Source organism: Andrographis paniculata, unplaced genomic scaffold (assembly GCF_009805555.1).
Source record: "Andrographis paniculata isolate CXL003 unplaced genomic scaffold, ASM980555v1 Contig75END, whole genome shotgun sequence".
Taxonomy (NCBI): domain Eukaryota; kingdom Viridiplantae; phylum Streptophyta; class Magnoliopsida; order Lamiales; family Acanthaceae; genus Andrographis; species Andrographis paniculata.
This window is the reverse complement of record NW_026137612.1, coordinates 1118377-1133748: the sequence shown is the minus strand read 5'-3', so window position 1 is coordinate 1133748 and position 15372 is coordinate 1118377. Positions and strand designations below refer to the sequence as shown.

Below are 15372 nucleotides of genomic sequence, written 5' to 3'. Positions count from 1 at the left end.
TTTGTAAATATGTACTACGTTTTGATATAATAATTAATATTCAAAAATCAATACGATAAAAAATAAATAAGACCCTTAGAGCGGGACAAGTAATATATTTTAGAAATAATAAATAACTATAATTAAAAATATATTTTTATAAATAATAAATCGATTCAAAAGAAATTCAAAGCAATTGACAGAGGTTAAAAGGGCAAGGCTATGAGATGACCTACACTCTCTTAGCAGTAGTTGTCCGCGCCTAGCCTTCGATTTCCCGTAGTTTAGTGGTGTTTGAGTTCAAATTATCTTTAATTAATTTTTTTTATATTTTACAATATGAATTTTACGTTTTTTAAAAAATATATATTTTTTTTTATAAAATATTTTATTAAACATTATTATAATACCAAATTTAATAAAAAAACCCACAAAAGTTTTAATACTATTTTTTACTTAAAAATGTTAAAAAATATTTTATTATAAAAAAAAATAGTATTTATATATATTTAGGGACCTTTATATATATATATTTCGTTCTAGCTTTATTCAAAAGTCAAAGCTGACCAGTAAATAATAACTTTACAATCTAATTTGACCGCGATTGAATTAATTTAAATTAGCACCCTACAAAGTAATTGCCATCATCCGAATTAATACAAAATTGTGGAGAATAATTGCAAATTATGTGATGACTGAAAGAAAAATGTATATTTAATTTTTTTATTTGAATGATATAATATAATAAAATATAATTAATTTAAATATTAAGATAGAAAATATTGTATAGTATGTTTGAAGATGATAATACAGCATAATCCATAGCAATAATCATACAATACTTCAATAGATACTAAAAATAATACGAACAAATCCAAGTCTAAGTTCGTTACGGACCAAGGAAAACACAAAAAGTCCAGGACTAGAACTCCAGATCTATAAGAAACCGCCTTCTTCCCCTCCAAGCAAAATACAAACCTTCCATGTCTGCTTCCAGCAGTAAAGCAGAGGAATTCCGGGAAGCATCTCCGCCGTCCATCCTCATCATGGCCTTCAGATTCCGAAACATATCAACCGTCGATCGCAGCTTCTCCCTCCCCCTTCACGCTTTCCACACCACCGCCATTAAAATCAGCAATACTCCGCTTACTGTGTCTTTCCTTTTGCATCTGAAGCTCCTCAGATTTCAAAAATGGCGTTTCCAATATTCAACTGGCCGTACCTTCTTCTCCTCGCCATCGCCGCTGTCTGTTCCGTTCACCCGCCGCTCGCTGCCGACGACGACCGGAGATCAATTGAAGCTCTTAGAGATGTCGTATATCAATTTGATCCACAGGCTGATCCTTGTAATTTGAAAGGAATTAAATGCAACGGCTTCGCCGTGACGGAGATAGTTTTTCCGTGCTCGGATTCGCGGCGGAGCCTCCCGTTCCCGACGGTGATCGGAGAATTTAAATCGCTTAGAGTTCTCAATCTCAGCCGCTGCGCATTCGCCGGAGAAATAATTCCGGCGCTTTGGGAATTGAAGGAGTTGGAAGTTGTCGACCTGAGCTATAACCGCTTATCGGGGAGCCTGAATCCGGCGATCGGAAATCTCCGGCGGCTTAGACAGCTTATCCTCGATCACAACAACCTATCAGGATTCCTGCCGGCGGCGATCGGAAATCTGACGGAGATAAAAGAGCTTTCAATCTGTTCAAATTCGTTCTACGGAAGTCTTCCGGAAGCGATCGGAAAGTTGCAGAAAATCGAATCGCTTGACCTCCACGACAACTTCTTCTCCGGCGGTTTTCCGGCGGCGATCGGAAATCTGTCGAATCTTATGTACATTTCCGCTAGCTACAACAAATTCAGCAGAGGAACTTTCGCCGAAATCGGAAACCTAACTGCTATCAAAATTCTCGATCTCGCTTGGAACCCATTCACCGGCGCCATACCATCAACCATCGGCAATTTGAAGGATCTGGAAATACTCGATCTCCAAAACTGCCGACTCACCGGAAAAATACCAGAAGAGATCACGATGTTGACGAACTTATCGAATTTAAATCTCGCAGAGAACGAATTTTCCGGAGAATTACCTTCAAGCATGGGAAGAATGGTGAATCTAGCTTATTTTGTAGCTTCAAGCTCCGGCATCAATGGAGGAATACCGCCGGAGCTTGGTAACTGCACGAATCTCCGGCTACTCGATTTGTGCTACAATTCGTTAACAGGTCCATTGCCAGACAGCCTCGCAGGATTAAACTCGATCAACACGATTCTCCTAAGCTCGAATCGCTTGTCAGGCTCGATCCCTGCCTGGATTTCGAATTGGAAACGAGTGAAGTCCATCGGCTTTTCGCAAAACCATTTTGCCGGAAAATTGCCGCCGCTTAATCTACCGGCATTGTCCACTTTCGACATTGGCGACAACCAGCTTTCCGGCGATCTGCCTCCCGGTATATGCAACGCCAAGTCCTTATCGACTCTGCTCTTGTCACACAACAACTTTTCGGGAGGATTGCACGGAGTATTCGAGGATTGCCACAACCTTACTAGTTTGGTCTTGTCAGAAAACAATCTCTCCGGCGAGCTGCCGAGCTATCTCAGCGATCTTCGTCTCGTGAATTTGGAGGTGTCGAACAACAAGTTCTCCGGCAGAATTCCTGATCGTCTATGGGAGTCGAAAACTTTAATGGGAATCTCGTTGAACGACAATATGTTCGACGGCCAATTGCCCGATGCGATTGGAAATCTTTCGACGCTCGCTAGATTGCAAATAAATAACAATATGTTCGAAGGAAGAATCCCGGCGACAATCGGGAAACTTCGGAATCTAACGAATCTATCGTTGCGCGGCAACAAGCTTACCAGCTATATCCCTCTCGAGCTCTTCGACTGCACGAGCCTCGTGTCGTTGGACTTGGGCGAGAACCGGTTGACGGGTCGAATTCCGGGATCGATATCGAAGTTGAATTCGCTCGACAATTTGGTTCTTTCGAACAACCTAATTACCGGTCCAATTCCGTCGGAGATTTGCTCTGGTTTTCGGATGGCGCCTTTGCCGGACTCCGAGTTTGTGCAGCATTACGGCATGCTCGATCTCTCATACAACGAGTTGGAAGGCCCAATTCCGGCGACGATTAGCTACTGCAATGTCGTGCAAGAAATATTATTGCAAGGGAACAAGCTCGACGGGACTATTCCTGAGGAGATATCTCTACTTTCTAATCTGACGCTACTCGACTTGTCGTACAATGCGCTATCGGGTTCCATTGTTGCGTCATTATTTTCGATGGCAAATCTTCAAGGCCTCGTTCTCGCACACAATCGACTAATGGGCTCAATTCCGGACAAATTTTCGTCGACTTTGGCAAAGATCGATCTTTCATTCAATGAGTTAATGGGGCCGGTGCCGCGATCGTTGTTTCGCGTCAAGAGTTTGACATACCTGGACGTGAGTTCGAATGCGCTGTCGGGATCTTTCGTTGTCGGGTTCAAAAGTAGCCCTCTTTTAGTGTTGAACGCTAGCAATAACCGGATCTCCGGCGCGCTTGATCGCTCGATCTCCGACCTTGTATCGCTTTCTACTTTGGACCTTCACAATAACAAGTTCTCCGGGAGTTTACCGGTATCGTTGTCTGACCTCCCGGCGCTAACGTATCTTGATCTGTCGGGAAATGACTTCGGAAGTTTGTTTCCATGTTCGATTTGCTTGTTGCAAGGGCTCGTATATTCGAATTTCTCCGGAAACAACTTCTTAGGGCAGTTTCCATCGTCTTGCGACGACGGTAAGCTTTGCAAACACGGTACATCTCTTAGGCCGTGGAATTATCCTGCCGGCACGATTCGAAATCGCGCTTTGATAGTTAGCATTGCTACTGGAGCCAGTATCGTCATCGTAGCGTGTCTTGTCGTGTTTTTGAAACAAAAGATTCAAAAACGTGATATGCTACTGCTCGACGGCGCTAAGGATAAACTTTTTGCATCGCCAGAGTACACTCCGAGTGACGGAGTTTTGAAGAAAGCGAAAGAGCCCCCAAGCATCAACATCGCAACATTCGAGCGCGCGTTGTTGAGAATCAATCCCAACGAAATCTTAACCGCAACCGAGAATTTCAGCCCCGGCTACATAATCGGCGACGGTGGTTTCGGCACCGTGTACCGAGCATTCCTATCGGATCGAAGGACCGTTGCTGTCAAGAGGCTCAATAGAGGCCAATTGCACGGCGAGCGCGAATTCACAGCCGAGATGGAGACGATTGGAAAGGTGAAGCACCGGAACTTAGCGCCGTTGCTCGGATATTGCGTTTATAGAGACGAACGGTTCTTGATCTACGAGTACATGGAGAACGGTAGCCTCGACTTTTGGCTGAGGCACCGGGACGACGTATTGGTGACGCTCGATTGGCCTACGCGGTTCAAAATTTGCTTGGGGTCGGCCCGGGGGCTCGCGTTCTTGCACCACGGGTTCATCCCGCACATCATCCACCGCGACATAAAATCAAGCAACATATTGTTGGATAAAATGTTCGAGCCACGGGTGTCGGACTTCGGGCTCGCGCGGATTATAAGTGCATATGAGAGCCACGTGTCGACGATGTTGGCGGGGACTTTCGGATACATACCGCCGGAGTACGGGCAGGCGATGGTGGCGACTACGAAGGGAGATGTGTATAGCTTTGGGGTGGTGATGTTGGAGCTGGTGACGGGGCGAGCTCCGGTCGGGCAGGCGGATGGGGAAGGCGGGAACCTTGTGGGGTGGGTGAGGTGGATGGCGGCGGGTGGGCGGGAGGAGGAGGTGGTGGAGCCATCGTTTTCGGGGCTGCGGCCGTGGAAGGAGCAGATGGTGGCGGTGCTGGCGGTAGCAAGGCTGTGCACGGCGGACGAGCCGTTGATGAGGCCGACGATGCTGGAGGTTGTTCGTTTGTTGAAGAAGGCCAAAATGGGAGCTGCCATTGATAGCTACTGAATGGTGTCCGAGGTTAGATTAATATTTTAAGACTATCCAAAATGACAACTATGCTGCTTATACATTGAAATTCGTATATTCTTAAAGCCGTTAACGATCCGAGTCGAGTGGAATTTTAATCGTTCGTTAACGTTCGTGAACAAGGCTCGGGCTCGTTCGTTAAGCTTGGCTCGTTCGTTAAGCTTTCGAGTTTGTTCGTAATGTTCGAGCTCGGCTCGTTAAGAATTTTTATTATTTGAGCCCGTGTTCATGTTCGGCTCGATTAAGCTCGTTCGAGAGCTCGTTATCTTATTTTTTTTAATTTATATATAAATTATAAAGAAAATTTAAAATTATTTTATTTATATATTTTAAATTAATAATTTATTTATTTATAAATTATAATTTTATATGTATATATAATAATATATTTAAACGAACGTTAACAAATAAAACTCAAGCTCGTTCGTTAACCAAACGAGTCTATTTATGTTATTCGGCTCAGCTCGTTAACGTTCGCGAACGAGCTTTAATCGAGCCGGTTCACGAACGGCTCAATTCGTTTAACAGCTCTATATATTCCTTCCGATGACCGCCGAATATATACTTAATTTTCTTTTTTATTTGTTTTTCAAAAAATACTTCATCCAAAACTAGGAAATTATGAGGGTATACTTTTTGTTACTGTCTTTTATAATCATAAAAAATAGAAATATATACTATCAATTTATAACCAAAATTCTCTCACATAGTTAACTCGTAGTATAACTTCACAAAACATACCCACATTGCTTCACAAAACATACCCACATTGCTTCACAAAACACAGCTACATTCGTCACAATGAATCAAAATATCAAATTAGTTTCTCCAAACTCATATCCAACTCAAAAAGCATACTTTGCGGACAGAAGGAGTATAATCATTCCACAATACTAAATTTTATAAGTCAACACAAGATCCCGAGAGACAAGATTTCCCGAATGCTAAGACTTCCTGTCTCGAACATTCGCATATCATCGAGCTAGCAAATGGCCCGATCCCAAAAATAGCTAGTACAAGAAATTATCACACCGGCGTAGAATGCAAGACAACCTTTGAAAAAAACATGACGGATAACGTATGATATTCAGAGTCTATTTCGAACAAATGACTTTCTTAACTCATAATAACAAAAGACCAAATCCGTTCAACTTAAGTGGATATATGACGAGGAAAAGTACTCAAATAGTCTAGGGCTTCAAAGAAACAGCATCAATCTCAAATCGATAACCTATGTAGTAGCATAATAAACATAGATAAATTCCGGTCCCAAAAATTAGTTCACCTGTAAGAGCTCTCAATTCCTCAGGTTTACTTCTCAGATGAATTCGGCCCTCTCTTCTTCCCAAAGCCAACAACTGCACACAGAAAAAACCATTACTAACTAGCAATTTGCAGTAATTCAACTACCTCAGCTGAGCAATTTGTAAATCCTACCCTTAACAATCTATAAGCCTCTGATAGTCAAAAATTCATGTATTCATTTTCAAAATAAAAAAACATCTGCAATGATTTAGCCCAACGTGTTCACTTTGTGTTTTTTTTATGGAGCAAAATAATCAACTGAAGGTTCTGAGGCAAAAATGGAAATCCAAATCTGCTTTAACTGCTGTTTTAGGCACAGCTGTGCTTTAATGTAATCGTGAAGTAATTTGTTCAACCGCCATTGAATTGAAGAAAGAAGAAGTTATTGTCATAAATAACGATTTCAATGAAAAATTCATACTCGAAACTAAAAGTAAAAGAAAATCGAGTTTACCAGCTGTGACAAAACGTCGATTGTATTGCATCCGCTTGTGCGCACGGCCACGAGGCTTCTTCTTCTTATCCTGCTTCGCGACCTTCGGCGTCTGACCTCTCACCTTCCCCGCGCGCGCCAATGATCCATGAACCTTACCTGCAACGTTTTTCCAGCAGATTAACAATAAATAGTCAGATTGAACAATCATTTAACAAGAATCGAGATGAAAACTTACCCATGATTGATTAAACTTCTTCGAACCACGATGCAATCGATCGACCACTGGAACGAACGACTTAACGGCGACGGGGAATCCTTAGGGTTGGGATTTTCAGAATATTATATATAGCTTTCCAATGGGCCATTTATTGGGCCATTCACATTACATAATTTTATTGGGTTCATATCATAGGCCCAATACAAAATTTTGGAACAAGCGAGAGGTGTGTTTGTTTGGGGGAATGGATTGAATTTATACTATTCATCCAATTTTTTCTCCCACTAAAACATCAAATCAAACACTTATTTTTTATTTTTTATATTATACTAAAAATCAATTTTACATTCAAAACATCACATCAACACATATTTATATCACATCATACAACTATTCAAATTCAAAATTTTTACTATTCAAATCTCAACTCAAAATACAAACCCCCAAACAAACACACCCGTTTAGTCAAATAAATAAGTAAATAAAATAGGTCATCCTTTATTTAACAAGGTAATAATATCTCTATTATATTTAATATTAAAAAATATCATTATATTTATATTTATATAATATGTTAATCGGATCATAAGATAAGTGAATGCTCTAGAGATCATATTTTATACAAATATTGTTACATTTGCATTATAGAACACTAATAAATATATTTTTATTTTTTATTTTAATTTATACTAAATATATAATATTAATATTTAAAATTCAATATTAAAAAAATAAATTAATACATAGTTATAAATAGAGGGAGTAATAATAATAATAAATAAATAATATTTAAAAATACTAAAAATTAATATTTAATATAATATTTTGTAAAAAATATATATTTAATATAAAATTTTAAAATATAAAATAGTATCAAAATTTTTAAATTGGTTGTGTATAAGGCCATAAACAATAACTCTAAAAAAAAAATTAATGACAAATATAATATTCCGTCCGAATCGTAACATCCTCCTAATGAGTTGGAGTAAACTAGTTACCATAGAACTACTTAGAGTAAGAGCAATGGCTCTTTATATGAAAGAATGACATGTCAAGTTTGATTGCAGAAGATCGACGAATGAGAAATATATGTTATATAATGGCTCTTTTTTTACGCCATTATTTTTCTTAAAAAAATTATATTATTGTACGAATAGAGAAAATTTCTCCGAAAATCCTCTCAAATCTTGTTCTAGTCAGGAATCCATCGTGATGGTTCATTTCCACCGAAGCCACATACGCAAATGAGTCTCTATGCAATATTTTCCCTAAAGGAGAGACTCGATTCGTCAAATGTCCACATTTTTGTTGTTGCAGATGGCGTTCTCAGATTATTGAGGTTTTTGTAGATTAAGGAAAGAAATTTGAATATTTGCGTGAAAGAAGAGAAGGAACAACCTTGTTATGGTGGCAGACAACTTAGGATGGAGATGGCAGGCCACCGGTAGTAGGTCGGCAACGAAGGTGCAAGGTTTGGGGAAGAAGGGAAGAGATAGCCACGTGGAGATAGAAGACGATCCCGATTGCGTCTCACCTGCAGCAGGTCCAACCAATTTTTAATCGAGATTTTACCTTGGAAACTAGGCCATATACACGATTTTTCTTGATGAGGAGATAAAATACCTCAAAACTTAAAAGAGGCTTTCACTCGGGGAAAACAAAACCTAGCACAGAAATGTGCAATTAGAACCATCTCTCTCAACGTGACTGAATCAATTCACCTGCAATACTTTTACCATTCGGCTTCAGGGATAATAGCCGGTGAATGTATATTCCCTCCTCACAATTTCACCAGCACATAACCACACAAAGCTCTCGAGCCCAAATAGAGCAGCAATCCCAGCATCCTCAACCTTCAGCTCTTGTCTGTTTTTCAACAAGTTCTTGACATAATCGAGCTCCTTCCAGAATGATTCAGTACGGCTTGGGATACTGTTCGTGGAAGTAATAATTTGGGCAAAAATAGATGTCGTTTTATATCATTTTATGACAAGACATAAGACCAGAAGCATCGGAAAGGAATAGCTATCTTAAAACAAGTCAGAACTAATCTTATACTCCCCATGTCCCCCTTAAAATTACGTCAATTTTTTTTTTATTATTGTTCGTTAAACTTATACATAGTTTTTTATAACAAAAAATTTATTAATCCACAAATTTATTACCACTATTTAGAAATATAATAAAATTTGTCACTAGAATTAAATCACACATTCACTCTCAATTGAGTCTCTAATTAACTTTTTACCAATCTATTTATTAATGAAATTCTCATTACATCCCATCACTAACACCTTTACCAAAGCGCTTCCAGGACCTTTGTTCAAGGATTTTCGCACCAAGCTCAACATAGCTGCTCTTGGTAAGAGATGAGCGTGTCAAGATATTAAAAGAAATGATGATGGAGAAAGGAAGACATCCATTAAATCTACCAAAGGAACATAGTAAGTTCATATTTGCGATTGGTTTTATATAATTTCTTTTGTACTTTAGTTTAGTCTCTTAAGGCCATTTTCTCTTCTCTACTTTGAGCTTGGTTATGTTAGTTTGTTAGATTGTTTGTTAGGTTGTTAGTAGTGGAAGCAATTGTACAAAGTATCCGTATTTATTTTCTGTGTAATTCATTCATTCAAGGTGAAATACAATACATTGTTTTCTCTCCCAATTATCTCTACACTAGGCTAACATGGATACATCGATCTATAATCTAGATAACTAACATAGTTAGGATTTCCAAAATTTACCTTTGCCTCAACGCCGATGAAGATAGCTCCACCATGCACCGCAGCATGTACGGTAAGCGGTTTTCATTTTCTCTATTTGGAAAAAATACTCTGTAATGTAGAGTTATTAACGAGCCGAGCAGAGTCTAATTTGAGTCTTCGTGTTCGTTCGTTAAGCTTAACGAACAAGGCTCGGGCTTGTTCGTTAAGCTTTCGAGCTCATTTACGGTGTTTGGGCTCAACTCGTTTAAAAATGTTACTGTTTTGAACTCGTATTCATGTTTGGCTTGACAAGGCTCGAACAAGTTCGATTAAGCTCATTTGCTTTATTTTTTTTATTAAAATAAACAAAAATCATCATTTCTAAATAAAAGAAAAATAAAACAAAAATGATTATATACAAATTTAATCCAACATAAACATAAATTTAATCCCACAAACTTAATCCAATATAATCCAATACAAACTTAAAATAAAAATATATTTTTTTCAAGGAGGGCAGGCAGCGCCGGTGATCAAAGAGGGCAGTCGTCGGCACGCGATTGGGGTGAGTGTAGCGTCGTCAGTGATCTCTTTTTTATGTGGGAAAAAGTGAATAAAATAGAGCGTGGAGGACGGCAGCGGCAACCCGTGGTTTGCTTTTATGCTTGATTTGAATTTGATTTTGATTTTTTTGGTCCATCCACAACTGGAGTAGCACTTTGAATTTTAATATCATTATATTCATTCACTATAATATTTTATTTAGGATTATTTAAAATTAAATTAAAATTATTATTAATTTGAAATTTTTTTATTTATATATAAATTAAAATGAAATTTGAAATTATTTTATTTATTTATTTTAAATTGATATTTTATTTATTTATTTATTATCAATTATAATTATATATAATATTTATAATAAATATATTATTTTAACGAATGTTCGCAAACATTCACGAACAATACTCGGATTAGTTTTATTAGTTAAGCGAGTGTGTTTACGCTGTTTGGCTCGATTATTTAAAATTGAGCCAAATCGAGTCGAACTAACCCGAGTTTTCGAACGGCTTGACTCTATTAGTTAAACAGCAGTGACTAGAACAAATACGAAAATTTATTTATGTATTTATTTTTTAAATCTTAAAATCTTACTTTATTTTTTTATTTGTAATAACTGTAATGGGCTTAAGTAGAGGCCCAAATAGCTGAAAATAATCAATTAGGGTTTGGGAGCTTCGCCGGAAAATCACTACCTCTCAATTAGGGTTTAAGGATTTCGCTGCTCCGACAGCAATGGCAATGGCGATTTCTGCCTCCAGATCACGCAATTGTTCCCATTTTATTGGCAGAAGCTACGAAATTGCTCTGAAGAAATCGATTGATGATGTTTTAACGTCTCTTAGGTGTTCTGGTTCCTCCAATTTGGGAGATTTTGGTCCTGAGTTTGGAGAATATGTTCAATCGAAAGCTGATCCTCCTATGGAAAGCATATGGATTTATGCGGCTTTATCGGCTGCTTCCTGCCGTGCTCCTGAAACCAACTCGTTCGGCCGAATTTCAGCCGTTAAGGGCTTGTTCCAACTCATAGTTTCGTGCTCGGCCTCTTGCAATTCGATGAAAAGCATAGCTCTAGCTGCACCTGTAGTGTTCTACTTGCATGGTTTGATGCTTGATTTAAAGGGCTTCGAATTGAGTTCAAAGAGAGAGGAAGCAAGAAGAGAGATAAAAGCTCTCATCGATTCTGCACTTAGCTATGTAAGTATTTGCTGTAATGGATTTGATGGAAATTACGATAATTTAGAGAATTTGCTACTGCCATTGGAAGATTTGGCTAAGTTTTGGGTGTCGGATAATGGAGCCATAACTGTAGAATCAATGAGTGCTTTTTTCCCACTCTTGAGTGAGAACATTGTTGAGAGGAGTGTTGAAGAATGTAACATGATTGACCTTGCCGGTTTTGTGATTGCGGAGGCTTTTTTGTTGAAGTTGTGCTGGAAAATTCAGGAGGAAGGTTTTGGAAAAAGCATTATGACTGAGCTTAGAGATTGGGCAGTTGGTTCCATCACTGGACTTCGAAGCCCCTGTTTTTTTGGTTAGCATTCGTAACTTTCTGGTGCAATATGATTCATGTATGTTTCGTTGTGCTTCAATGATTATCTTCTTGGATGTTTGCTCCATTGGGAATTTGATGTTTATACTGATGAGGTTTTGATAATCAGTAGTTTTTAGTTGGTATATATATTACATTGAGATCCTAATTACATTAATAAAATCCCTAGACCTTCGCAGAACAACGGGTTTCATCAAGTTTTAGATTACTGTGTACTCTTTTTATGTTGAGCAATAATGCTATTATATGGCTGTGCAAGTTTCTACATGCAATTGAAATACTGTAGATATAATGCCACTCATTTTCCGGAGTTTCTGCCAGGTGATTCAGCTCTTTGCTTGAGGTCAAGCTTTTTAAGGGATTTTTATGTTCTTATTGATAGATTGTATATTTTAAGGAAAATTGATGGATTGATTGATCAAAACAAGGCAAATAAGAAAAGTGCAATTACTTCTGCTTTGGTCTTAAAGATGCAAAATAATTTATGGCTTAGGACTCCTTTTTATAGTGAAGATGATCTGATTGCTTAATACAAGTTTGAGATTAGTGTAAATAAACCAAAAATAGGGTAAAATAATTTCATATTCATCTTTTCCCCTCATATTATTTTGGCTGTGATCTTTTCCTTATCTTCTCATCATGTTTGCAGCGGCGCTTGTTAGTTTGCTCTTGGAACCGACTTTGCCTACAACCTCCCTCTTGGTTAGTTTTGTTATCTGCTCTGTACTGTTTACCTTGATTGTGAAGGTTCGTGAGTTTATGTCTTAACTAATGCTCTTTACATTTTTGTACAATTTCTATAATTTTTGTCAGAACCCTGAACGTGAAAGTGGTTTGAGGAAAATTCTTTTTGATGCCGTGATATTGGTGGAATATTCCTTCCTTAGCTCCGAAAGCATGAGTCAACTTCCGAAGAAACTTGCCAAAAAGGTCATATTTACCAAACTAATGGCAACTCATAAAGCTATTGAGTTGTTTAGGTATGCAGTTATAAAAATTATCAGTTGGAACACCAAATATCTGTTTCATGAAAAGAAACGTCATAAAATGTTCTCGTTTGCAGGGAACACGATGACCATGCAAAAGCTGTTTTGTATTCAAATGCCTTTGCAAGTTCTACTCTGCCAAGGTTATTGATCAAATATGTTAAAAGTGAAACTGGGACTGAATTAAGTACCAATGAACCGGCAGGATCATCGCCAAGAGCATTTATAAGTACGTTATTTGTTTAGTCCACCATTAAAACCGGATAGAATATATACTCTTGCTGTAATCTGTGTCGTTGCTGTGCAGGATGGATGCTGAACATAGAAAACAAAGGGATCAGAATATTTGATGATGACATGGCCAGGTTAAAAGCTACCTTTAATTCGATGGAAGAAATAGAACGGATTGTTGGAGGGGAAGCAATGCTCGGACAAGATTCTGAAACCCTTTTCTTCATTGATAACAAAGGTCAAGAAGAATATATAACCGATGATGATGATGATGAAAAGACGAATTCAGGCATGAGTGCAGCATTTATAAGCGCTTCGCGCTCACTGCAGCCATCGGAACAAAAAGGGAAAAAACGAAAGACTAAGGATGGTAAAGAAACCAAGCGGCTAAAATTCATAAAGTACAAAGCTTCCGATCTTTCTTCACTACCAAGAGAAAAATCCATGGAGCCGAGGAGCGAAAACTCAGATAGTGGGAGTGATCTCGAAACTCCATCCTCAGATAAAGTGTAGAGATCGAAGATCATATTCATATCTGCTATGTTGTGGTGATATCGGGTAAATATTTCTTTCGATAAAATCCAAAATCTTGACACATGAAAGCCAATTTCTAGCCAGAATGCCCTTTATGTGTGTAGCTTTGCTGTTATGTCTGATCTTGAGGGCTATATGCATTTATTTGCTGTGATTCTAGTTCTTGGTTTAATTTTTTGATTTTTTGTTGTCATATTTAGGCAGCTTATTGGTGACTGGGGGCATTGATTTATACATTAATTCTAATTTGTATCTTTTTATGGTCTGGTCTATTCGATCCATTTCATTTTTAATTTAAAGGTTGATTTTAGTAAAGGGTACTTTGGGTACTTTAAAAAAATAACTAAATGTCATTTTAATTAAGAAAAATTTTGATTATATTAACTAGTTATGGAATTTGCAAACGAGCCAAACTGAACCGAGCTTGTTCGTTAAGAAATATTAGTTAAAATTTTTATTTGAGTTCGGTTCGTTTAGTAATATTTTTTTGTTTGTGTTCAGTTTATCTAGGCTATTTATTTAAGAGATTTATTATTTTATTTATTTATTTATTTTGTTAAGATTTAAATTCAATTGGTAATAATTTTAATGTTATATTAATAAATGTAAATAAAATAGAATTAAAAATATAATATTTATAAAGATATACCTATATAGTTATTAAGTATAAAAATATTATTTTAATTTTATAATAAATGCTATCAAATATTCGTGAACAAGTTCGAACTTATTTGTAAATATAATGAGCTAAAACTTATAATTTGTGTTTAGTTTGTTTAGTTTAATGAATGGGTTCTTAATGAACTAAAATATGTTATATGTGAAAAGAGTTAAGCTATTTATCATAGAAATAATTTTTAAAAATAAAATAAAATAAATAAATTGATTAATTATTTATATATTTATTTTATTTCAATTTATTTATTTTATTCAAAAAATGATTTAAAATATTTTACTTTTTTTATTTGTATAAAAATTGTAATTTAGGTCTTTATTCAAAACCAAATATTAATTTTAAACGAGTTTCATGCAAACTTTACATTACACAAGATGATTTCACCCGATAAATAAAATATATAGTATTTTATGCATTTGTACTAAAATAAAAACAAGTATTATATAAATTACACAATAAAAAAATTAAAAACAATAAGAAAAACAAAGTAAACACAGGAATCTCTAACCCTTCTTGTCATCATTATCCATTTTTAAAATAGTCAGAATATATATTTTTATTGCATGTCCGATATGATGACCGACAAAAGCAATTTAAGTATATATAGCAGCTGCTGATCCATCCACCACTTTTATTATTAATTGTTTCCTTTTTCTAATAATAATAATTATAATATTAAATATTTTATAAATATACAATACATATCTTATATGATTGATACGCTTTCCAAATTATACTCCCTCCGTCCCAAAAAAAAAATATCTATTTCCTTTTTATACGTAATTTTAGAAATATTAATATTATATTATGATATAATAAGAATAAAGTAAAATGATTCAAATAACTTTGTTAATACGTGTGATACAAAGGTAATGACATTTGTGTAATATATTGTAAGTTGTAAGGGTATTTGTAATGTTAGGTAGATAGTACAGTTACTGAAAAAATAAAATGAATACTTTGTTATGAGACGGACTAAAATAAAAAAATGGATATTTTTTATAGGACGGAGTGAATATATTCTTTATTTTTAAGTTATACAAAGACTCACTCCATCTCAAATAATTTGATCATATTTTTTATTTTTGTCCATTTTACATTTTTTTTTTTTTTTGGAAAAATTGATTATATACTTTAATTATATTTTAAATTTTAAAATTTTTTTAATCTTAATCTTAATGTATAATTATTTATACTAAATAATAGTTATTTTTA

At 36.2% G+C, this 15372-nt stretch overlaps 3 protein-coding genes across 4 annotated transcripts; 2 read left to right on the top strand and 1 right to left on the bottom strand.

The window, feature by feature from the left end:
• The first annotated feature begins 810 nt into the window (after positions 1-810).
• LOC127266278 (leucine-rich repeat receptor protein kinase MSP1-like) lies at positions 811-5308 on the top strand. The gene has a single exon (XM_051296468.1). It carries the CDS (start codon positions 1172-1174, stop codon positions 4931-4933), a length of 3762 nt encoding a protein of 1253 aa, XP_051152425.1. The 5' UTR covers positions 811-1171; the 3' UTR covers positions 4934-5308.
• A 396-nt stretch (positions 5309-5704) lies between these two features.
• Positions 5705-7022, bottom strand: LOC127266282 (40S ribosomal protein S30). 2 transcript variants are annotated; one of them, XM_051296473.1, is made up of 4 exons: positions 6931-7022; positions 6714-6851; positions 6240-6312; positions 5705-6007 (listed from the first exon to the last, which is right to left on the bottom strand). In XM_051296473.1, the coding sequence occupies exons 1-3, from the start codon at positions 6932-6934 to the stop codon at positions 6266-6268; spliced, it is 189 nt and encodes a 62-aa protein (XP_051152430.1). In that variant the 5' UTR covers positions 6935-7022; the 3' UTR covers positions 5705-6007; positions 6240-6265. The 2 variants fall into 2 exon arrangements, with proteins under 2 accessions (XP_051152430.1, XP_051152429.1); XM_051296472.1 differs by lacking the exon at positions 5705-6007 and having other exon boundaries at positions 6050-6312.
• A 3832-nt stretch (positions 7023-10854) lies between these two features.
• Positions 10855-13774, top strand: LOC127266280 (uncharacterized). Its single transcript, XM_051296470.1, has 5 exons — positions 10855-11712; positions 12380-12432; positions 12544-12710; positions 12794-12945; positions 13024-13774. Exons 1-5 carry the CDS (start codon positions 10914-10916, stop codon positions 13458-13460), a joined length of 1608 nt encoding a protein of 535 aa, XP_051152427.1. The 5' UTR covers positions 10855-10913; the 3' UTR covers positions 13461-13774.
• The last annotated feature ends 1598 nt before the right edge of the window (positions 13775-15372 follow it).